Source organism: Sinohyriopsis cumingii, chromosome 6 (genome assembly GCF_028554795.1).
Source record: "Sinohyriopsis cumingii isolate HCF-2022 chromosome 6, ASM2855479v2, whole genome shotgun sequence".
NCBI lineage: Eukaryota > Metazoa > Mollusca > Bivalvia > Unionida > Unionidae > Sinohyriopsis > Sinohyriopsis cumingii.
The window spans coordinates 155,007,894-155,033,222 of NC_142966.1; the positions used below are offsets into that span (position 1 = coordinate 155,007,894).

Sequence of the window (25,329 nt, forward strand, 5' to 3'; positions counted from 1 at the left end):
CAAGAGATAAATCGTTCGTGTTATGAAAGGTTCTCACTAAATCTATATCAGCAGCAACATTAGCGTCAGCTGCAATTTCATTCACAGATTAACTTCTTTTGAAACAACATCTCCAGTTACGGTATCTTTTAACCAAAGCTTATTTGTTGCAACAGATCTCGAGTAATCGTTGTTGAACGAAACTACATTGAGAATATTCTTGCAGATGGCAAGTGCATTGACATATCTTCTACTGTTTGATTAGCAACTTGATATCTAGCGTTTCTAAACACACTCCATCCTTTATTAACAAGCGTCAATTGTGTAGCAGCAGGTACAACTGCACCAGCTACTGTTCTTATACCACCTCGTACTTCAAGTACGGCTTTATGCGGCAACAAAACACATCCTCGTCCCTTGTATGAAAAGTTTGTATCAATGTTTTATTAGGTTAATTTGAATTTTCATCGAGACATTCAACATACTGAAATTCTGTCATTGCATCGTCTGTTGGTATTTTTTTGGTCAGGTCAAGGTAATTCTTGACAGACATTCTTTATATGTTTTGTTAGACAAAAAGTAGAACGCCACAGTATCTGCTTGAGTGGGTCTCGTTTTATTTACTATTTTCTAATAATTTCTTCACCGGGCGTAGATACACCTTTTTGTCCTTTTTCCCAGAGCCTTAGTAGTTTCTGATGCTAGTGATATTTCAGAAATTGCTTGTTTTATATCCATATTGCTTGCGATGTGTGGACTCGGTGGTCCACCCTAAATTGTGTCAGCAATCTTCTGTCCAAAGGCGAACCTGCTGAAGAAAACTTTCCCGTGGCAAAAGCTTTAGATGCGTCAGACGCTACAGGTGCTATGTCTTTGTAATTACAGGTACATTTTCAATTATTGTAGAGAATATATTACCATATTTCTGTGATAAATTCTTCGTTGTTACATTTCTTTATACAAAAATGTCCAATACAATTAATTGTGGTTAGGAAGCTCACTATGATTAGTTAACTGACCTCAAGTGCAAATAATGTTACAATTTAGTTATTAAGATTTAGCTACCAGCCAGATTGATCAGTCAGTTACATCGTGATAGAAGATATTTTATTTTCAACACTAACAGGGTAGTAGGTTGTTTGTCTTAGGTTTACTTGCATGAGCGATCCAGGTGGTACGTCAGTAGAAATACGGTTGCTAGTTTGACCGTCACTACCAATAGCCATATACGACCCGCTGTCAGTGGAGCAGTTTATTAAAATTGAATTTACTTCGTATGAAATTGAAGCTGTTTGCGATTCAGAACAGCATTGTTTTCTGGAAAATGCTATCAACGGTCTGATGCTTTTTTGTGTTGCTGAAATCAAAAAAAAAACTTTTTCAAAGTAATTATGGCACGCAATATGTTTTAGTTTTGAATGAACTCAAAATTATCTGATGCATATTCAACTTTAGTTGCAATCAATAACTTTATTGATTTATTTAGATCTGCAACATTATAAGCGCATTGCTGTATCTTGACAGAAGTCCAAATTCGGCCAGCTGGCTAAATTGATTAAAATTTGAAATCGTTATTTAAGTTAGTTCTGATATTTACCATAGCGTGCCAAGCAGTAGCTGAAACTAATCCTATTTCGTATTGTTTATCGCTGTCACGTTCTAATGATAGATTATAAATAACAGAAAATTTGCACTGGCCGCTGTAGTCTGTGATGAATCAGTTAGTAATGTAGTTGATAACATTCCTATTTTATTTGACAGATAAAACTGAACTTCTGTACGTTTGTGATTAGGGAATCAGATCTCCGCGAATTATTTCCCCGTGATAAGATCGTTATTTAAAAAGTTATATTCGTCCGATGATAGATAACTGTTTGATCTGACATTATGCAAAATTTCAATAATTTCGTTGGCCATCCTGTGCTTGTATTTAAAGTTTCCTTTGATGCTATTAATACCATCAGTCGGTCAGCTATTTCAGCGGTCGAGTTAAAGATCTTCCGACCATGACCTTTTTATTTATTTATCGATTCTTTTAACAGGTTTCCAATAACATTTTTTTCTTCTAATTGAAACTTTTTTGTGGTTGTTATGTAATCAATTGCTTTAATGTAAAGATAAGCAATGATAAATTCTCTGTGCATCTTAAAATATTGTTTGCTTCATTGCAATTAGTATATTTTCCGATCTTTTTAAAAGCCATTCTATTTTTCTTATTATAATTAATAGTTCTCTGATGTAATTATCTACTTCATCGGCAATCACTTCTTTTGTATCATCGATCCTTAATTTATTCGCCCCAAAACATTTCTGCTGAAACTCTCCTAAGTCAGTAACATCTACTGGATATAAAGCTTCTCTCATTAATTTATTGATCGTTTACAGAACAGCATCCACATATAAATCACTATCTCAAGCCTACTCTTCATTTTTTGTAACACTGCAGCTTGTCGTACAGAAGTATCTTCTACTCGCTCAATAATTTGCTCTGCAACCTTTTTTGTTGTTGCTCTTGTTCGAGAATACCACGTAATCCTTTCTCCGATAATGTTTAAGATCTTCCAGTGATGCCGCAGAAATATCTGGCCGATTGCCAAGTATGGCGTCAGTGACAGGTCATAAAAGTCTTCCTGACGTCCCTGCTCAACCTTAATCTTCAAATCTGCTCTGGTTGCAACAAATTTCTTTCGAACCGCTATTCGTTTTGCGTCCATTGTTTTTATTTGATTTATTTTGTTAGACTAATTTTAGATATTTACTGATCGATTAATTTTCACAGTCTAAAAACCTGTCTATTCCGCATCTAAAGATTCGATTTTGATCTCTTCCTAGCTTATCAAATAAAACGAAACTGTGATTTCCCTGATCCGAAGACTGCTCAGACGCTGACATTCTGCCGGTGACGTTATGATAAAGTTCGGCAAGTTTGTCTTTTAATAATAATAATAATAATAATAATAATAATAATAATGGGGACTTTGTATAGCGCCTAATCTTTAGAAGCTCTAAGCGCTTTACAGCATTAGAAGACACCTATAAGATAAAAAAAATATAATGATATGATTACAAAAACAAACATCGTGAAATTAGAAAACATTAAAATAACATGCTGAGAATATTTAAGGTAGGAAATATTATTAGGTCTTAAAGTTTGTTTTTGCAGTCGAAATAAGTGAGTTTTGAGAGCCCTCTTGAATGTGATCACTGTGTCTTTGTGTCTAAATTCAGTGGGCAATTCATTCCACTTTGCTGGGCCCTGATATGCAAAAGAACGCTGTCCATACGATTTTGTTTTCATAGTGGGAATAATGAGTATACGATTGTCAGAAGAGGAGCGTAAGTATCTTGCTGGTGTATACACATGGGTGAGGTCGGAAAGGTATGTTGGACTAGAGTCCGACAGTGAAATGTAGCACAGAGAACACATTTTGTGTTCGATTCTGGATCGAATGAATAGCCAGTGTAGGGTACAGAGCAGCGGGGAGGTGTGCTCTGATCGTGGTACTCTAAGTATGATCCGAGCAGCTGTGTTTTGAACTTTTTGAAGTTGCTGGAGCAGATATTGAGATGAACCAGACAGAATGGAGTTAAAATAGTTCAGTCTTGAAAATACTAATGAACACGCAAGTGTTTTAGTGGCATCAACTGAAAGATATTTTCGAGTTGAGCTGATGCGTCTCAGCTCAAGATATGCAGCCTTGCATATGTTCATGACATGTTGGTGCAATGTGAGAGTACTGTCCAGAGTAACACCTAGGTTTCGTACGGATTGTGTGAATTTAATGTTGTTGCTGCTGATATTTATTGTTTGAGGTAAAGGATGTGAATGAGAATGTCTTTGTGTTGTGATCAGAATGTAGATTTAAGAAATTATATACAAAATCTGGGGTTACAATGACAGGTAACTTAAGTATGTCAGGTGAAAGAGTTGCAGACCCGAGACAACAAATCCACCAATCAACCCAGATAACTCGCAGGCAGTAAGTATTGCACAACTTAGTATGGTAAGTAATGGTAAGTTATCTCGGTAGATAATTCAAAGTTACCACTAGCTGATGGAACGACGGCTGGAAATATAGACATGGGCGGGAAATTAATATTTAATACTCAACATGGTAACACAACTTGGACCAATAAGGATTCTGCAACAAATGTAAAATTTGTGAAGAACAACTTTGTTATCAAATGCTATGATAATATGGTGGGAAATCTGGACATGGGATCCAATAAGATAACAACCACGATTATTCTATCAGCTGTATCAGATTTAACAAATAAAAATTAGGTCGATGATATGATATTAACGAATAATGAATCACAAGTAGCAAAGTCCGGTGATACTAAGACATGTATGTTAAGCATAGGCTCGAATAAAATAACGGTGGGCTATAATCCAATCGCCTCATTTGATCTAACAAATAAATTGTATGCTGACGCTGAAATAAGTGCAGCATCATGGAGTACAATCTCTTCTGCAGATGCTTATTATCTTAATACATCCGGTGGTACAGCTACAGGTGAGATCAATATGGTCGATAATAAGTTAACTTCTATGTTAACTTCTATGTATGTCCCCGTTTCAACATCCGATCTTACCAATAAATAGTATGTGGATAGTGTTAACAAATCGCAATCAATTGGTGGTATTACAAAACGAGCTAAAAAGGTGTCGGTCACATTCCACATCTTGCTGATGCTATAAATAAATAACTGCCCTCTATATGACTGGTAAGAGTGGACCGCAGAGAGAGAAACAAGTGACCTTTGGATCAAAATACATTGTCCAGCGGCCTTAGTAATATGGCAATTTCAACTACGAGGTCGAATAAATGCTAATTTCCGAGAAAATTATAACTTTGAATTACAGGGATCGAATAATAATTCGACCTGGACTATGCTGAGTAATATATTGTTTGGTCGTTTTTATAATTCTCAGCAATATACACTTGATCCTGAAAAAACAACAAGCAAGTGCTTGTGTTTCTGGATTTATGTTTTAACCTTGAGGAATGGTGATCCTTACCCAGGTTTGTCTATGTTTCAGATATATACAATCGATGACCTAGTAAAGGTCATTGCCAGTTTAATGTAATTATTATCTATAATGTCTACTGATCCTCCGTTTATCAGAGTCGCAACTGAGTTTTATAATTTTATACTAAACATGAAAACGGAGATCGAAATATCTGATGATGATTCGCTAGACCCAGAAAGTATTGAGGAAGCAAATGCAATACATATAATTGCTCGAATGAAACAATTAATCTTACGTTCTCCCGAGTTAACCGATAAGAGCGACAATTTTGCTAGAGTTCATGAATGAGATGCCTTCAGCTGAGATACGCGATCAGTGGCTTTCACATAGCTAGCAAATACTATCCTGTAAGTGACTGAGAGGAACGCCGGTTAAAGGCTGAAAATATTTGATAAATACACTGCTCGACCTAAATAAAGAAAATGTTTTGACGATTGATAAATCTAACCTTGTAGAAATAAAATTTCATGGTGTTAAGAAACCAGAGAAAGAGCGACTGAAGATTCACGATGTCCTTGACAAACTAGCTGAAACAAGGAAACACGCGTTTCTTAAAAATCGTAAGCCCAAGGATACATTTGCTAAACGTTGGTGACGTTAATGAAATACATAATATTTCCAATATAATTGCCTTGACAAACTATACAAAAGAAGCTGGAAAGTTACTGACAGAAGCAAACACAGAAATATCAAAGAGATCATTGCTGGATACCTATATCTACCCGCCATAAGTATAGGGAAAGCTGATATTCTCGGTCTTTTGAGTTTTGCAACTGCATATGCTATCCTCAGGCACCATCTATTACTTAATAAAATTTAAATTGTGTCAGTAATATTATGTTGTTAGTTATATCGACAAAAATAAAGATACTTATCGTGATAGAGTCAATGATATTGTAGCTGACTTGGGGGTGTGGTGTGTGGCAGCTACATTGGGGAATTAGCTGGTAGAGCCAACAAACAAACATCTATGTTACATATTTCTTTATTCAAATTCAAAAGTTCCCCTAACCAGTTCTGCCTCTGGTATATATATCAGCCTAGAGCGGACTTCACAGGAGACATCCTGATATCGTATTTCTGTATCTGGCTTGAATTGTTTCTGGTACACAGATCTGTGTTTCCTACATTAAACTAAACATTTGATATCTCACTAATGAGTTGTCTAGAAGTTGATTTAAAAACATATAAATGATTATAATATATCTGATCAGACTCACACTCACTTTCAACCTCTTCCTCAAAATACAAATGTTAAATAAATGTAGTTTAAGTGTAAAGGTTGGCAAGGATTGTCAGAGTTCAAGTATAAAATATCTATTTCTTTAAAATCTATATATGAGATACTCTTGCTAATTAGTGAAACTTAATCTAAGATCTTGTCTCTAATATCATCAGCATTTTCAAAATCTAAAACTAATTGTAAGTCCTGTAAATAATCATTTAATTAATTTGCATAAACACAAATGTCTGCTCTCACTTACATAGACCATAGAGCTAGACCTGTTAAACCAAATGATTAATGTCCATAAGGCCATGGGGTGAGTGTGCTGTAAAGATTCTGCTTGTATTGTTTTGGAAGATGTGGATTCTATTCAACATGACTATGTACCAGACTAGAAAATTGGAAAACAGTTAAATCATATAAAAGTCCCTACTACATTTTCCCCTCGGTTCTAAAATTTGGTCCCCAAATTTTCTTAAGAAATTTGATTACAAAATAAGTCATATATCATACACACAATCTCAGTACAAACCTAGAATTTCTACCACAAGGTTATATATTAATGATGCAAAATACTCCTTTAAAAGTTGGCAGAATGGTTTCTAAATACAAAATACATTTTCTTTCCTAAGGCTAAAATGAATAAACTGATAAAAGTTACATTGTTCTGAAGATAATCAAAACATAAATCAGATAATGTTCCATGTTACAAAGAATCCTGAATATTAAATCCAGAAATGCACATAAATCGTCAAAAGTTCACTGTTAATTTGCAGTAACTGTATACTATACCAATGCAACAAAACAAAGTTTAAATCAAAAGTTGAAGCTTCAATAACTAGTATAAATGTTGCTCAATTTAAATAGCATTTTCATTTGCAACAGAGTTTCGGGTGCTTTCTAGAGTTCATATTGCACACATTGCAACAGAGTTTCAGGGGCTTTCTAGAGTTCATATGGCAAACATAGAAACAATTTCTTTAGGCAGAGTCAGCCTTTAGAAGAGACTGAATTAAAATAGTCAAGATTTCAATCACAGTTAAAAAAATCTTCCAGTGTCATATTGTGGGGTGTTCAGAAAAGCAAGGTTGTAGGAAAGTCAGAAGATAGTCTGCAGAGAAAAAGTCCAACATTATATGACATTGGAACAGTTAAGTTTACACTGTTTATTTGAAGTCTTGAACCCGTCCTTATTTTCCATATGAATCTCGCCATTTTATGACCGTTTGTTAGATTTTCACACTCTTCCTTTTAGAGTTCTGTTGACATGAAAATCACGAATCAAAAAGTCTGGTAAATTTTCTGCTGGTTCCCATGTTGTTTTTGAATAGTCCTGCCACTTCACTTTGTAGACCTTTTTTCCTCGATGTCTTGCACATGCTAATAGTTTTTCAACTATTCCCCAGTTTTGCGTTGACTCTCGGGATGGGTCCCTCAAGAGTTCTAACTGGTCTGATCCACGTGATGGTTCTTTGTAGGTCTCATTGAATCTTCTTCCTGGGAGGGCTCTCTCTCCATGTCTGGTGCAATCAGTAGGTCACCATGACCTCTTTCTGGCTGTTCAGTCAGAGAGTGCTGCTCTCGTAGTGCTGGATCACTGTATACTTTCAAGCGATTAGCATGAATCAGGGCTCTCTGCAGCTTATGAGTACTGCAATCACGTAACAGATACGTGTGGTTAGGACCAATGTCACTAATATAGTATGGTCCAGTCCATTTGTTGTGGAATTTTGAAGATTTCCCAACAGGTACTTTTGGGTTGTGTAACCATACAGGTTGACTCAAGTAGAAGTTTGGCTCGGATGTTTACGGTCAAAATAATTTTTTTATATTATTTCCGTTTTCTTCCAATGTTATCTTGTGCTGCTTTGTCCAAAACATGAAGTTTCTTTTCAACTTTTGTAAATATTCAGTTGCTGACTCTGATAATTTTCCATTTTCAATTGAATCCAGTGTAACGTCTAAAGGAAGACGCATTTCATGTCCAAAAACAAGTTCATATGGAGAAAATCCAGCAGAGTGTGTACACTTTGTTTTCCGATAAGCCATGAGAATGCCTGGCAACACATCAGCCCAGTTTTGCTGTTGTTCATCAATGTAAGTTCTAATAGATTGAGCAAGTGTTCTATTGAAGCGTTCGCAAGTGCTATTGGTTTCGGTCAGTACAGCGATGTATGATAACGTTTTATTTCCATCCGTTTGCACAACTCGGAGATAATTTTAGACATAAAGTTCTGACCTCGATCTGAGACAAGTGCTGTAGGTGCACCATAACGACATATAATGTCTCTGTACAGGATATCTGCAATTTCAGTAGCTTCCTGGGACCTTAAAGGGAATGCTTCAACAAAACGACTTAAGCTGTCCACACACAGTAGAATATACTGAAACTTTTCTGGAGTTTTAGTGAGAGGTCCAAGAATGTCCATGTGCCAGCGTTCAAACGTTGATACTGATGGCATAGGATGAAGGAGTGCTTTGGCAGAATGGGAAGGCTGTTTCGCTTGCTGACAGGATACACAGCTTTGAACATAGTCCCGTATCTGAGAGTACATTTTTGGCCAGTAGTATTCTGATGATACCGATGCAAATGTTCGATCAAAACCTTGATGTGCTCCACCTGTGACTGAATCATGGCAGGCTTTAAGAATATCCTAACAAAGTGTTGTTGGTATTGCATGCTGTTTTTTTATTCGTATATCTTTTGGTAATTTTCTGGCTCTTTGGTCCCACAGATGATAAATCAACCCATCTGATATGATATACTGTTGGCTTTCTGCAACAGTTTTAATTGCTTGTTGTTTGTCTTGTGGTAGCTGCCCTAATTCCAAGTACTGTTTGATAGGGGCCAAATCAGGACACAGTGATTGTTGTTCCTTGACCTCTTGCAGTCTGTTAGAAAGAAAATTGATCACTTGCTGTGAGTCATTAGCTTGATCCCTGATGCTGTAAACAGCTGTATGGATATCAGTCTCCATGTCTGGAATGTGTTCTGTATATTCCAATGTAGCTATAACAGGTTCCAATTCTTCTGTTTCATTGCCAAAAGTAGCACCTATATCCCAGTCAGTGTCATTGTCCTCAGGTTGTTGGTCATATGGAATTCTAGATAATACATCTGCATTTTGGTGACTTCTGCCAGCTTTATGAATTATATCATATTGAAATCCTTGCAACAGCAAGCTCCATCTGCTAAGGCGGCCTGTATTTTGTTTTATATTTTGTAGCCATTTCAATGCAACATGGTCCGTTATGACAGTAAATGTTTGATACTCAAGAAAGTGTCTGTAATATCGTATTCCTTCCACTAATGCCAAGCATTCACGCTCTGTTATTGCCCATTTGCGTTCCACTTCGCGTAGTGCTCTCCCTGCATAAGCTATTGGATGTTCTCTTCCCATCTGATCTTTCTGTGCAAGTATATAGCTAATCGCATTTCCTGAGGCATCGGTAGATAGTATGAATGGTTTTCTCATGTTTGGATATGCAAGAACAGGTGCTGTTATCATTGCAGTTTCTAGTTTTTGAAATGCACTTTCACAATCATGTTTCCATATAAATTTTACATCCTTTTTTAAGAGCTTGTTTAGAGGAGCACTGATTTCGCTGTAGCATCTAATAAACCGTTTATAATAGTTGCATAGCCCTAAGAAGCTCCTCACATCGTGGTCATTCTTTGGTGTAGTAAAGTTTGTCACAGCTGTTAGTTTGTCCTTGTCAAGTTCGATTCCATCTTTGGATATCACATGTTCCAAATATTTCACCTTTCTGGTGGCAAATTTACATTTTGTTGGTTTTAATTTTAGATTTACATACTTGAGTCGGTCAAAAATTTCTTGTAAGTGTCTTAGATGTTGCTCAAAACTTGGACTAAAGACAAGAATATCATCTATGTAACACATAGCATTTTTCCATGTAAGCCCCCGTAACACTTGTCCAAGAACCATTTGGAAACTCATTGGTGCCGATACTAAGCCAAATGGAAGTTTCTTAAATTGATATAATCCATTATACGTTATAAAAGCTGACTTGTGTTTTGTGTCTGGATCAAGAGGAATCTGCCAAAATCCTGAAGCCAAGTCCAAAACACTCAAATAGTTCACTTCCGATTCACCAATTGTTTCTAGAATGTCACTTAAAAGTAGTAAAGGAAAGATTTCTGGCTTTATTACTTTGTTGAGGCGTCGATAGTCCACTGCAAGTCTAAACTCTCCAGATTTCTTTTAGACAAGAACAACTGGACTATGCCATGGGGAATTCGATGGTTCGATAATATCATGCTTCAGCATTTCCTCTACTTGGCGTTCAATCTCTGCTTTCTGAATAGGGTTAGTCTTGTAGAATCTTTGACGAACTGGTGGGGCATCTCCTGTTTCAATTCTGTGCTTGTACACATCTGTACATCCAAGTTCAGAAAGGTCTTTTGCGAATACATCACGATTTGTACCAAGAAAAGCTAGAAATTCGTTTTTATCTTCATCTCTTAGATCAGTTTTAGCTAGAGTAAATCCAAGTTCTTTGGCAATTTTAATGTAAACAGTTTTATGTCCATGCGTTTGATCACCTGCTATGCTAGAAATGTCTGCATCGTTGATTGGATACACAGTAGCTATTGCTTTTCCAGGTCGTAATTGAATGTCCTTATTTGTTGGATTCATAAGTCTAACTGTAGCTTTGCATGCTGAAATCTTGTCAATTGTTCTAGCTCCAATAACATTGGTTGTGGACGGAAGGTGAGCAAGTGGTTGCAATAACACAGTTTTACAGTCATGTTTCCGTGCTATTGCTACATTTTTGTCTGTAGGTAGTTCTAACTCTGAGGTTGTCATTCCATCATAAAGAGATAAAGTTTTATTGCATAAATCAATTTTTGCATGTTTTTCCTCAAGAAAATCCATCCCAAAAATCATGTTGCAGTGCAGATTAGAAAACACATGAAAAGTATGAATCACTGTTAGGCGATTTATCCAAAGCTGAAGGGTTACAGTTCCAAGTGGTTTCTGATGATCACCATTAACTCCAATGATGAATGGAATTGTAGGAGGATTTAAATGTTCATGGTGCTTGACTCGCTCAAATTGATTGAGTGAAATTATTGATACTGCAGCTCCTGTATCCACAAGGGCATCAACTCTTTTATTGTTGATTTTAACTCTAATAGTGTTCTTTTGCAAGTTAGAAATTGTAGCCGTGTTATTACTTGCTCTTTTTTTCATGTGCTGCTTTTTCTGAAAAAGGGATGGATATTTTCTGGCGTCATGGTCCTGTACGTGGTGATGACATACAAACACGTGCGAAGTGGTTTGGTTTTCCACACTTCATGCACTGTTTCCCATAAGCTGGACATTTAGACTTCTGGTGAGGTGGAGATCTTCCACAATAGTTGCAGCGTGCTGCACGATTCAGTTGATCTGTATGGTGGCGTGGTGATTCATGACTTTGAGGGTGGTAAGCTGCACTGTGGTTGGGAATCTTTGTTGCGTACTGGGTGGCACTCATTTGCACACTTAAAGCATTAAGTTTTTCTTCAAGTTTACCTATTGCTGTTACTATTGCCTCTTGTTGCTGGGTGCTATCAGTTGTTGAGGTTTCGGCTAGCTTTTCATTTGGATAAGGTTTTCTAAGGTTTCTGGATTCTGTTGTAGCACAAACTGGCGTATGGTAGGGCGGAGTCCATTGATGATAATTGACTGGACCTGTGCAGCTGGTAAACCCAGATCAGATGCCTGCAGAGTAACTGAAGCAATGTAATCTTCTACATTTGACGACCCTTGTGCAGTTTGGAAGAGAGATGCTGTTCGTTGCCATTTGGTTCTCTCGTCGGGTCCATAGCGCTGAATGAATGTTGTTTTTAATAGTTCATAATCATTTTTATTGTCTTCAGGTAGAGCTATGTACCAGCGTAAAGCATTGTCTGTCAGAAGCAGAGGCAATGTTGTTTTAGCTTTATTGTCGTTGAAACTTTTGGTTTGTACTAGAAGATGAAAGCGTGCAAGCCACAGCTTAGCGTCTTCTTTACCATTTCCTGTAAAACTTGGAATAAGGTTGAAGTCAACTCCATTATTATGTACCATGTTGGTATTCTTTCTGTTTCACAGATCAAAGTTTAAAGAGCTGGAAATCCTTGGAGAAGTAATCTGAAGTATGTTGAATCCCGGCCCTTAAATTTCTTTCATGCATAGGTCCAAATGATACATCTCGAATTAGGGAGCTATTCTATTAATGAGGTGTTGCATCTATCAGGTGACTTTCATCAGTGGTTATGATTCCATGAATTAGGCAGTAAAATCCAAATAAAATCCAATCATACTGAAATTAAATCCAGATTTCATAGTGAATCTAGAAGACCAGGATCGTTGGTTCTCCACCAAACTGTTGTAGCTGACTTGGGGGTGGATGGGGGTGGCAGCTACATTGGGGAATTAGCTGGTAGAGCCAACAAACAAACAACTATGTTACATATTTCTTTAATTCAAATTCAGAAGCTCCCCTAACCAGTTCTGCCTCTGGTATATATATCAGCCTAGAGCGGACTTCACAGGAGGCATCCTGATATCGTATTTCTGTAACTGGCTTGAATTGTTTCTGGTACACAGATCTGTGTTTCCTACATTAAACTAAACATTTGATATCTCACTAATGAGTTGTCTAGAAGTTGATTTAAAAACATATAAATGATTATAATATATCTGATCAGACTCACACTCACTTTCAACCTCTTCCTCAAAATACAAATGTTAAATAAATGTAGTTTAAGTGTAAAGGTTGGCAAGGATTGTCAGAGTTCAAGTATAAAACATCTATTTCTTTAAAATCTATATATGAGATACTCTTGCTAATTAGAGAAACTTAATCAATATCTTGTCTCTAATATCATCAGCATTTTCAAAATCTAAAACTAATTGTAAGTCCTGTAAAAAATCATTTAATTAATTTGCATAAACACAAATGCCTGCTCTCACTTACACAGACCATAGAGATAGACCTGTTAAACCAAATGATTAATGTCCATAAGGCCATGGGGTGAGTGTGCTGTAAAGATTCTGCTTGTATTGTTTTGGAAGATGTGGATTCTATTCAACATGACTATGTACCAGACTAGAAAATTGGAAAACAGTTAAATCATATAAAAGTCCCTACTACAATATTGCTGAAATATCACCCCATTTTATCCCTCCCTTTACATCATCAGTTTTAACAGATATTAGATATGATGATATCTCATCTGAAGTGTACGATAAGTACAGATAGTTTCTTGCCGATCCTGTCAATAAAAGTTTAGTGCTCCGATTGATAAAGTTTCAGTTGAAAATATTTTTACTATGGCATTTAAAATAATTACAAAAAGTTTCATAATGATGAAAATTTAATAATAGACTTCAATCATATAATATCAGGTCTGTCAGACAATGATACGGATAAGCTCATCAAATACTATAAATATTACTATAAAAAAACTTTACTATGTAAGACAAGCTAGAAAATTTTATAGTTTAAAAAAAAGCATGCTGAAATATATTCATATGATAATAACAACCCCATGAGTTATTTCATTGGGGGAAGATTAAATCCATTGTTGTTAATAGTACTCGGCATAGGCATTGTTTTATCGGCGGTTAATAAAACGATTGTGCCAAAATACGAGAAAAAATTTGTCTTGTAAAAAAGTAATAGCGACTTGTAATAAAATTCTTAATCAACTTTGTGCTTACGTGCGTGGTGAGAAGTTTATAATGTTAGATCTAAAACAGGAACTGCGAATCAGAGATGATTTGCTCATGGATATGATACCAAACAGAGTTGCAAAATATGAAAAGTGATACGCAGTGAAGTTTGTGTGAACTTACTAGTGATTTCATTTTAAAGTAAGGATAGTAATATTGTTGTGAAATATGAAAAATAATGGAAACTATTACAGTGGAAGATGCATAGTTAAAGATGAAAAGAATTCTTTTCCGAGGTAGGCATATGACGATCATGCTTGACGATGAAAAGTACAGCATGTATTTCAAGAACAGAAATAAGATAAAGCCGTCTCTGGTTCGCACAGAAAATTCAGATTTTTTTAGCAAGCTTACATGGGTCACAGACTCACCTTCTAATGCTGCTGATAATTTATATAATCCAATATCACAAGAAAAATACGCAAAGGTCACCATGAATGATGAACTGAAAAAGAGTTATGTCAATAAATCCATAGTCTCACAGGGAAATTTCGTCAAAATGTTAGAACCTGGTTCTCTGATTAGTTGTAAGGGTAATCTGCACTTATTTCATCATGATGATGAATGCCATATATAACAGCAAAAGCTAAAAGTTTGAAAATATCTCGACAGGTGGCTGTGTAAAAAATCATCTAGAGCCTCCATTGTGATATCAGACGCTCACAAATAATGTAAAATGTATGCGAGACCGTCCTATACAGGTATCAATTTTTTTGTAAAATCCCAGCCTGTTATTAATAGCACACTCATTTTAACAGACCTATAAATCCCAACCTGTTTATCATAGCGAATTCAAATTTTACGTGGATGTTAGGAATAGTAGAGTGCAAGGCACAAACAGCTAGCAGTTCTTTTATGTGTCAAGTATAAATATAAATCACAGGAGATTTTATGTAAAACCCGCAGTAGTAGACTATACTGAGCATTTTGCAGCCAAACCCTAGTTTGTATGACGATCTTTATGATTTAATGGTAGGTCCTTGACAGGTAATCAATAATTAAATCAACTATGTTGCCTCAACAAAGTTGTTTTCTTTTTTGTTTCGGTTTTGTTTGTAATAAAATGGGGGGGGGTACTTGGAGGGGGTAATCATACATACGTCCTAATACAAAATATGGCAAAAAGACCTCATTATAGTCTATTATTCCGGCAAATACATTGTGCATGATGATGTGCATCATCTGTGAAGGAGGCTCGAACAATTTATCATCTCTCTATCGATCTGAGAAGGGACCCCGAGTGGCTGAGTGGTCTAAAGCGCTATCCATTATGAATCACTGCCATCTCACCTCTGTCTGCGTGGGTTTGAGTCTTGGAGTCAGCCAATGTGGGTATGTGAGAAAGCTTGCCAGTAGCTTCTCGTGGGTCGTTGGTTCTTTCTGGGGTTTTCCCCAGTTCTTTCTCCACCATTAATAATCTCCGCCATGTATAGCCTATCATGTGCTGAAAAATGGCGTTAAACCCCACAACAACAACAACAGATCTGAGAGTGCCTGCCAATTAAATGTGCAAGATGAAGTGAACTTATACCATTAATCATCATCACATCATGATGTGCTAAAATTACATGACAAGAACATTTCAGAAATATTATAAGAAAAATCTTCACATGACATTTACATTCTCTATTGCACACAGATTTCAATTGTTAAAAACTACCAATAACCAGAGGCTGGGTGACATGGCTTGTATGGGTTGACAAGACAAAAATAATTGCATTATTTTTCTTTCCCTTGACAACGAGTTTTAAGTACAATGTGTGTTATGTCATTTTGTTTGTTATGACAATTATAATGTAACTTCCATTAGTTATTATCACTATGGTTTAGTTTAGAAATATGGTTGAGTTTGACTGACCACTATTTGACATCTCACCAAAAGATCAAGTAAGAGCAATTTCGAAAACTTTATTCAATTTCATTCCATTTATTTCAAGGAAATACGGGGCCCCAAGTGGTCGAGTGGTCTAAAGTGCTCTCCATCATGGATCACTGCCATCTCACCTCCGTCTGCTTGGGTTTGAGTCTCTGGCTCGACCAATGTGAGAAAGCTTGTCGGTAGCTTCTCGTGGGTTGGTGGTTCTTTCCGGGGTTTTCCCGGGTTCTTCCTCCACCATTAATACTGGCCGCCATGTATAGCCTATCTTGTGCTGAAAAATGGCGTTAAACCCTACAACAACATCAAGGAAATACAAGTATGGAGGTGTGTGGCTTCAAACTGTATTGCCACATCAATGATGATGAATACATTCTGTAATCTTGATCATACCACTGCTTGTGCCTGAGTAGCTTTGCCATATACAACTCTTGCAGGTCAATATTCAGTGTTGATTCCAATTTTAACAATATTACAGTTTCTCTCTTGCATGTCTTAAATTGTTGACTTTAAGGATGGTTGACAGCTCTTTAACTAGCGGTTTTATATTCACTTGATACACATTTTGCTTGACGCATACACAGTTTGGGATTGAGAAGCTTTAAATATAATCCCCTACACATATATCCATAAAACCAGTAATCATTCAAAGCTCAAAGGTCATGGTGATCTTTGTTTCTGCTTGAAACTGCATAGTCTGCTGCAAGGCACAGCAACTTTGCCGTGGTGCATCCATATCCAATCTCAGCCATGTAAATTAGAAGATTTACCAATTGATGCTCTTCCTTCTCAATACCAATTTTCTTTGGACCTGGGTTGGCACCCAGGGATATATGTACTCTAGTCCTATCTATAATGGTGGAGTCTGGCACACCAAATTGCAAAAAAGCATGAAATGCCTGCAAGAGTCGCATTAAATGCACTTACGTAGAATCATAATGTCACCTTGCTTTCTTCTCGACGATTCAAGAAAAAATGCTAATTGGCGTATTATTATTCCTCATTCAGATTGCTGCTTTCATACACATTGCTACTCTGTCAAAAGGCACCTGCTATTTTAAAGATGATTTTGTGTGGTTTCTTTTCAATATTTATTTCAAGAAAAAAAGAACTGTTGCAAAATATCGTTGTCCTCATTGAAGTATATATGGTTCACATCATTAGTAGCACTGTGCACATCTTTGATGGGCATGCAATTGTTTTTGCCTGTCACAAATTAATTACAAGTTTTCACATAATGTATTTAAAAAGATGGCTTATGGGTGTGATTTCATTTATATATTTTAGCATATCATCAATTATATAAATAGGTAGAGCCATACATGATTACAGCATTGCGGGATGACATAAAGGTTTCAATACAGCGACCATGTTTCTGGCTATGAATGATATGAAGAAAAAAAACAGGTTGGTCATGTAACTATGCTTACATTATTGTAAGGTGAGACTGACCAAAAAGATGCTACAATATTTGCAACTAATTACATGTACTAATAAAACTAACCATTTATGACAATTTTGAAATTAAATAATTTCATATTAGAGCATAGTTATTATTTTCATGACATAGCATAAAATTTAAATTCCAAGTGAAACTTCATGTCACATAAAAAAAACGAATTTGTCGCACATTTTTTTTTTTTTTTGGGGGGGCTTAGCTAAACTCTCCAAATGCCCAGCATCTAGCTGAAAAATAATAGTCAATTCAAGCAGTGTGCAAATCACTGGATATATTTGTTAGATTGCTACTTATTACCATAAAAAGAAGCATAGATCATCAGTGCACAAAAAAAACCCCAAACAAATGAAGATAAAGAATTGTAATTGTTTTAATGTTTTTTTGTAGCTTTACTAAGTTACACAGAATATTGTGAGCATTTTATACCAATATGTGTTGTTACGACTCTAAGGTCTCAAACTAAAAGAGTGAAGACTAACATTTTTGTACAATTCAACAAATAATTTATTCACCTAGAATACAAGGTGAAAAATCAAAAATATATTACAGTATGCTATGACTATATGGTTGCAAACAAGGTAAAAGAAAAGAGCAAAGAATAACTAGTTTTGTAAAATTCGACAAATAATTTATTCGTCTAGAATACAAAGTGAAAAATCAAAAAAAATAAAAAAATTTTACAGTATGTTGAATAATACATGTACATGTATTATAAATAGGCCTGAAAGTTCTTTTGGAAGTCCAAAAATATCTAGTATCAAAAATGAGTTCCAGTAGTGTTTTGAAGCCAAATCTTATTGTGTTGATGTGTCAATAGTCCAGAATAGTTTGATTTGGTAACAGCCTTGATGTATCAAAATGATATAATTCAAAACGTTGTTAAATGAATTCATAGTAATTCCAACACAGATACCTAATCCAAAGTTTATGAGCACCTTGCAAATCCAATGAATTCATGAAATAAATATATTAAATCCTCTCAACTAAGCAAAATTAAATGATTCCACAAAGACTGGTGTTTAAGATTGGAATAACTAATTCTCAGGTAAACATCCCTTTAAGCCGTATATGAAAAACTATGATGTAATTTCAGAACTAGAAAAATGGCTGAAGAATCATTTCCAGACTATTCTAACTGTCCACAAGGTCAGGTCCTAAAGCATCTAACCAATCAGAAATTAGGTGACCTGGTTTTCCAAAGGGGGAATGCCATTACCAGAGCTAAAATCACACCAAATTTGTCCAAAGTTCTTTTTTCCGTTTCCATGCTCAAAATGTCACAGTAGCATGTTTACCAAATTAAATTACCTCATCCCAATGTACAAACTTACTATCTCAAAGCTATGTAATTTGTTTAAAAATGACCCTTACAATCATTAACATAAAAGTTAGCACACACAATATAGATACACATAACAAATATTTGTGGGAATTTTATCTAAGATAGCTGCCACAATAAATGTTAGTTTATTACCTGACTCTCATCATAATTCATACACATGATAATGTCAGTGAATATGTATAGTAGTCAATAAAATATTACAATAGTCAATGAATATGTACAGAAATCAGAGTATTGTTATGTACTTGGTTTTAGAGCAATGAACTTTATTTATTTAACACAGAAACATTATTTACATTGATTGAATATAAAACGATCACATAATTAAACCCTTATAAACAGTTGAAAATGTACTTTATAGTTGACATGAGTTACATAACATTATTTGAATTCACAAGAATTCATATCCATGTAATTTAATTTCTTATATACTGATTGCATTATCTGACAAACGACTGGGTATAGAAGGTAATAAAAGAAAAATATATCCTATTGCTGCTATTCATAAAAATTGTGAAAAATATAACACATACGGGTTAAACATTCTCATTCATGGCAGTGATATGTAAAAAATTTTGTTCTTGTACAAGCATCTAGCATCTCTCTAATTTATCAATAATGGGTTGTTCCACTTCCTGATTATATTGTTGAAAATTAGCACAATGGGCTCACACAATGAAGCATTCAAACTCATCTTACTAGCTATAGTCAGCCAATTAAGTAATATGTGAAATGGTGGTTTATAACCAATCTCTTTGCATTTAATACACCTATTTAAACTGCCCAAGGAAGTTTTACATCAACTCAAATCATGACTGAGTACCATTTATACATCATTACATGTAACAGGCATATGCCCAAAATTTTATTTAATTGTTTTTCTATTTTAGATGATTGCTGAAAATTGTGTTTTCTCAAAACATGACCGTATCACAGGCTTCGGAAACAAAAAAATTATATTTAAAGCATGACATGCCATGCTTTAATTTTATTAAAGTTAGATCTCAATTTCATACAAGACAGTTGTGATTTGATTTAGACTGTACCCTGCTATGGCAGATGTCTGATTTAGACTGGACCCTGCTATGGCAGATATGTCTGATTTAGACTGTACCCTGCAAATACAATGGCAGATATGTCTGATTTAGACTGGACCCTGCTATGGCAGATATAATGTCTGATTTTGACTGGACCCTGCTATGGCAGATATAATGTCTGATTTAGACTGGACCCTGCTATGCAGATATAATGTATGATTTTGACTGTACCCTGCTATGGCAGATATAATGTCTGATTTAGACTGGACCCTGCTATGGCAGATATGTCTGATTTAGACTGTACCCTGCTATCGCAGATATAATGTCTGATTTAGACTGGACCCTTCTATGGCAGATATAATGTCTGATTTTGACTGGACCCTGTTATGTCAGATATGCCATCACCTTGAAAGTACATTTACACATTTCATCAGTGTGATCAAAGTTTCCTCAAGCAAATTAGAATTTTTTTCGACAGGCCCAACAGGCACATCACTTAGAATATAAGACAGGCCTGATCTAAAATTAGAGGGGCATCTGGTGTTGGTCTATCTGATTTTTTGAGCACTGTTAACACTCACAAATTAAATATCAAATCTTTAAAGAACATTATTTACTTTATGAGTAATTACACAAAATTTATACATAAATATTCCCCCTGACATCATTACTGAATCATATAATTATAACTATAAGGATGTGATCTTTCAAAATAACCATGATTTCTATAAAGTTATTTACACAACAATTTACATCATTGACATTTCAATGAAACAAATCTCAGTTACTTAGTGAAGGAGAATTTCCTTTTAAAAAAGAATTTCATTTTGAGGGTTTGCATTCTTTTGCACTTTCTTAAAAATTTGATTCTGCTGTCATTTTTTAAAATTTCCAGATCAAGCTTTTAAAATCTTGTGTTTTTATTTTCATTTTCAATGTAAGTATTTAATTTGGGGCCATCCATTTAGTACGCACGCAAAAATCTGGCAAAGCCTGACCACTCCCTGTAAACATACATACTTTTTTTTACAAACACCTCATCTGTGTATGTGTGCTTGATTCATCCCAGCCCCAAATTCTATAGAACAGCCTATATTTAATCCACACAGAAATGATCAAGGATTAATAATATTAATGTGTTTAATAAAACACTCCACCGACATTGAAATGTCTGGCTGCATCAAAGAAATAAGCTGTGTAACTTTAAAAAGTTTGTCTAGTGTCCGCTAAAATTTAAATGCCAACAGAACCCAGGTGAACAGGTTACGTATTAGACAAATTATTATTGAGGTTTCACCCCCACCCCCCATCTTCTATGCATACATTATCAGTAGACTCCCCTATATGCAAGTGTATGCATTTGGGTTACCCCCTCCCCTTCCATGTGTACGTGCTAGATGGACTGCCCCATCTAGTTCGAGATACTCTTCTACATCATTTAAAAAGGTCATATTCTTTTGAATCCCTCCACCTACTGGTATGTCTAATTAATTTGCATTGTGTGATTGACCTAAGTCCATATTTGAGGGTAGGAGTTTGGGCCTACACAATTTCATGTTTTAAAACATGGCTAGAGTTTAAGACAGAGCCTTGATTCTGACCATGAAGATTCTTAAAACAAATTTTCTTCAGTTTGATGGAAATTTCCAATAAAATTGTCATTGTGACATAAATCAAGTGGGAATCTATACATGTACATTGTTGTATAGATCAGAATGATTTATTCCTATTTTAAGATCTGTCTTGCTATTGATTGTAATAAATTATCACAAACTTCACCCTAATCTAGGACTGTCAAGTGTTGATTTGAGGATTGATAATGAAATGGCATATGTGTGTGTGTGATTTAGATTTTTAACGTAGCTTTAACAATTTTTCAGTCACATCGCTAGGATGCCTGCAGTGTGGCAGTTTATAGTGATGTCTAGCACTGAGGCATCATGCCACAGACATGTAGCATGATGTCCCACCCAGTTACATTATCCTGACACCAGGCCGACCAGTCCTAACACTAACCTCTTAATGCTGAGCACCTAGCAAGGCAGCTCTTAGCAACATTTTTGTAAGTCTTGGTATGACTCGGCTGGGGAACAAAGAAATGGCATATGATGGAAACCTACAGATGTTAAGGTTACTATGTTCTCACACTTAATTGTATTGTGTAACTGGGCCTTGATTCTCAATGCACACACACACATTCATATGTTGTGATTTATCATAACAAACCAACTGTCTTGACCTTGATTTGTTGGCAGCAGAGATTGTCTTCCTCATGTTTTTCTTGGTTTTAAATTTAGATCTCTTGCAAGCATTATCTGATGAAAGTTCACACGTTTTCTTTAGTATGCAATTTCATGTGCAGATTTTGACTTCTGCCATGAGTAACACCCTTTATCACACATTTAACATTTACATGGTTTTCTTTTTCCTCCAGAATGTATCGTCATATGCTTCTTCAGGTTTCAATTAGACTAAACATTTCATCACAGACTTCACATCTCTAAGTTCTGTCACTAGTATGTATCTTCATGTGATTCTTCAGATATCCACTCCGTCTATAACTTTTATCACAAACTTCACATTTAAATGGTTTTTCTCCTGTATGTATCATCATGTGCTCCTTCATATGTCTATCCTGACTAAACATTTTATCACAAAGTCCACACTGAAATCGCTTTTCATCAGAATGTATCCACATGTGTTTCTTCATAATTTCACGGTGACTAAACCTTTTATCACATACTTCACAATGAAATGGTTTTTCTCCAGTATGTATCCTCATGTGCACCTTTAGATGTCCAGTCTGACTAAACATTTTATCACAAACTCCACATTTAAATGGCTTTTCTTCTGAATGCATCCACATGTGCTTCTTCAGAATTACATTCCGACTAAACCTTTTATCACATACTTCACATTTAAATGGTTGTTCACCAGTATGTAACATCATATGCCCCTTCAGAGATTTCCTCACTGTAAACCGTTTATCACAAACTTCACATTTAAATGGTTTTTCTCCAGTATGTTTCCTCATATGTTCATTCAGATCTCGATTCTGACTAAACGTTTTATCACAAAATCCACATTTAAATGGTTTTTCTCCGGTATGAATCCGCATGTGCACTTCCAAACTTATACTAAATCTTTTATCACATACTTCACACTTAAACGGTTTTTCACCAGAATGTATCCACATGTGCTTCTTCAGATGTCCTTTCTGACTGAACCTTTTATCACATACTTCACATTTAAATGGTTTTTCTCCAGTATGTATCCTCATGTGCACTTTCATATACTTCCTCACTGCAAAGCTTTTATCACATACTTCACATTTAACTGAATTTCCTCCAGTATGTATGCTTGTGTCCTCCTTCAGATCTCCACTCTGACTTAACATTTCTTCTCCAAATTCAAAATTCTGCTTTAAGCTTAATCGTGTACAGTTTCAGATATCTACTATGATTAAAACTTTCATTAACCTCCAATCATATTTGTACCATATTATCTGTACTTAATCAGTGGTCGTTTCGAGTATGATTTAATATCCCGTCGCATTAGTCTCGGTTTTCGTGGTCATTTCAGGTAGTCTGGTTTCCAGAATTGGATGGCCCTAGAGTTGCAATGCAATACGAATCGTTGAGGGCAACTCGAAGATAAAATTGAACAGGTAACCAGACTAGGTCAACGAACGGTATTTACCGGTTTGTTTACAGTCAATTCGGTTTAAAACCAGTTCCGCCCGGGTAGATTCGTACCAAACACTGCTTAAGGTCGGTGTAATTGGACTGGGTCTTTTCGGCCCACATGTTTATTATCAGGGATATACTGTGATATTTATATAAAGATGTTTTCATTGACAGGGCCGGCCTTAGGTCGATAGGACCGATTTGATACAATCGGGCCCCGCGCGTTAGTAACTTTGCAAAAAATATATTAATATTAAAGCGATGGAAGCACATTTTAACCTCAATATCATATAAAACTTGTTTAAAAGTTTATTTTCAAATGCCTCGCCAACAGGGAGGCCGGCGCGTAAATCCAAGGGACCCTGTCAAAATGATCCAAATCGGGCCCGCGTTTGCTAAAGCCGTTGCTGTTCATTGGAATAGCATGACATTGAGCAACAAAGTTCCAGTGATCGTAGTGACGTTTCAACGGACAACATGTTCTGATGAAATATTGGATCAGCTTCCTCTTAGATTTAAACGTGGCATTTAGATTTGTTTCAAATATGTGTTTTCTCATTATTCCTTGGTACGTTGTGTAGTCCATAACTTCATCAAAGGAAATAAAAACCCAGATGATAAGAGTTGTTCTGCATACAAATCAAATGAAATAACGTAAAACCCTTTATCTTGTATAGGATTATATTTCAGTTGATGCCACTAAAACACTTGTGTGTTCATTAGTACTTTCAAGACTGGACTATTGTAACTCAATTCTGTCTGGTTTATCTCAGTATACGGTTTTTTATCTTATAGGTGTTGTCTAATGTTGTAAAGCGCTTAGAGCTTCTAAAGATTAGGCGCTGTACAAAGTCCTCATTATTATTATTATGGTTACAGTGTAATATTTTCAAAGCAGCTTAATCAGCTTCACATAAAGTGAAATAATTCAGTTTATTCTATTGAGAAATTATACAATTTCTAACAGTGAAAGACATCGTGAAAACGGCGTATTGGACTTGGTGGTAACAGTGGGGGTTGTTCACATATACTGCATCAATACCATAACAATGCAGAGTACAATTAAGCCTTAAAAATGCTATCGTGACTTTTCGTTTCCATATAATTTTGTAAATGAACTATATCAAGGCAGCTTTGGAACATATTCTAGTATATGCGTTCTGTCTTTCATTAGAATGTTGAAGTATTTTTCTTTAAGAAAACGAATACTAATGATAAATTTTTGCTTTGTGTCCATTTTATTTTGTGCAAGTATCCACTGTTCCATGCCACAAGAGAAGCCACATAAAGCAAGGCACCCGAATGGTCGTGTCCGTCTTTTTCTGATCAATGCTCTGACCTTTCACAAAAGCAGCCGTGTTAAGTTTGTTTGAAATCTATGTCCAGTTACCGACCTCTATCATCTGGGAGCGCGGGTCCTACAGCCTCGTTTAAATATTTATTTTCTAACATCACTGCTTCTACGCTAATTTGTCCGCTATTGTGATGCGATATTGGGTCTATACATTTTAATAGACTGTTTGTTTATTGAACTCCATACAGTCTTTTCGTCAGATTCACTCTCTCTCTCTCTCTCTCTCTCTCTCTCTCTCTCTGCTGGGGGGTGGGGGGGAGGGGTGTGTGCAAACCCTCCAACTGTAAGTGAAATGAAATCCAATACAGCAAGCTTAACCGAGCGGTCCCCCGGAGTACTCACAATACTCCTTGCGGCCCTGACATTGTTTACAGACAAAAGTTTTTTTTTCTCCCGCCGAGTACGTTCATTAAATGACCGACCGGCCGACCATGAGAGACAGTTTTACGTTAGGTTGCTTTTCTGTTATCTTTGTCGAGCGAGGGGGGGGGGGGGCAACTCATGCGGCCTTAAAGTGATTTTTTGGGTTGCTGTTGTCGTAACGACGGCAAGTGAGTGTGTATATGTGTGTGCGGGAGATCAAAAAAGTGAGTTACTGTCTCAGCGAAAAAT

The 25,329-nt window shown here is 35.9% G+C and overlaps 1 protein-coding gene across 1 annotated transcript in view; it reads right to left on the reverse strand.

Annotated features, from left to right (window-relative positions):
• Positions 1–17,671: 17,671 nt before the first annotated feature.
• Positions 17,672–25,329, reverse strand: part of LOC149798318 (uncharacterized) — a 173,305-nt gene continuing 165,647 nt past the window's right edge. Inside the window, exon 7 of the mRNA XM_089960862.1 lies at positions 17,672–23,105. Within this exon, the coding sequence (XP_089816988.1) occupies positions 22,178–23,105 (928 nt within the window). The 3' untranslated portion in view covers positions 17,672–22,177. The remainder of the gene's footprint in view (positions 23,106–25,329) is intronic.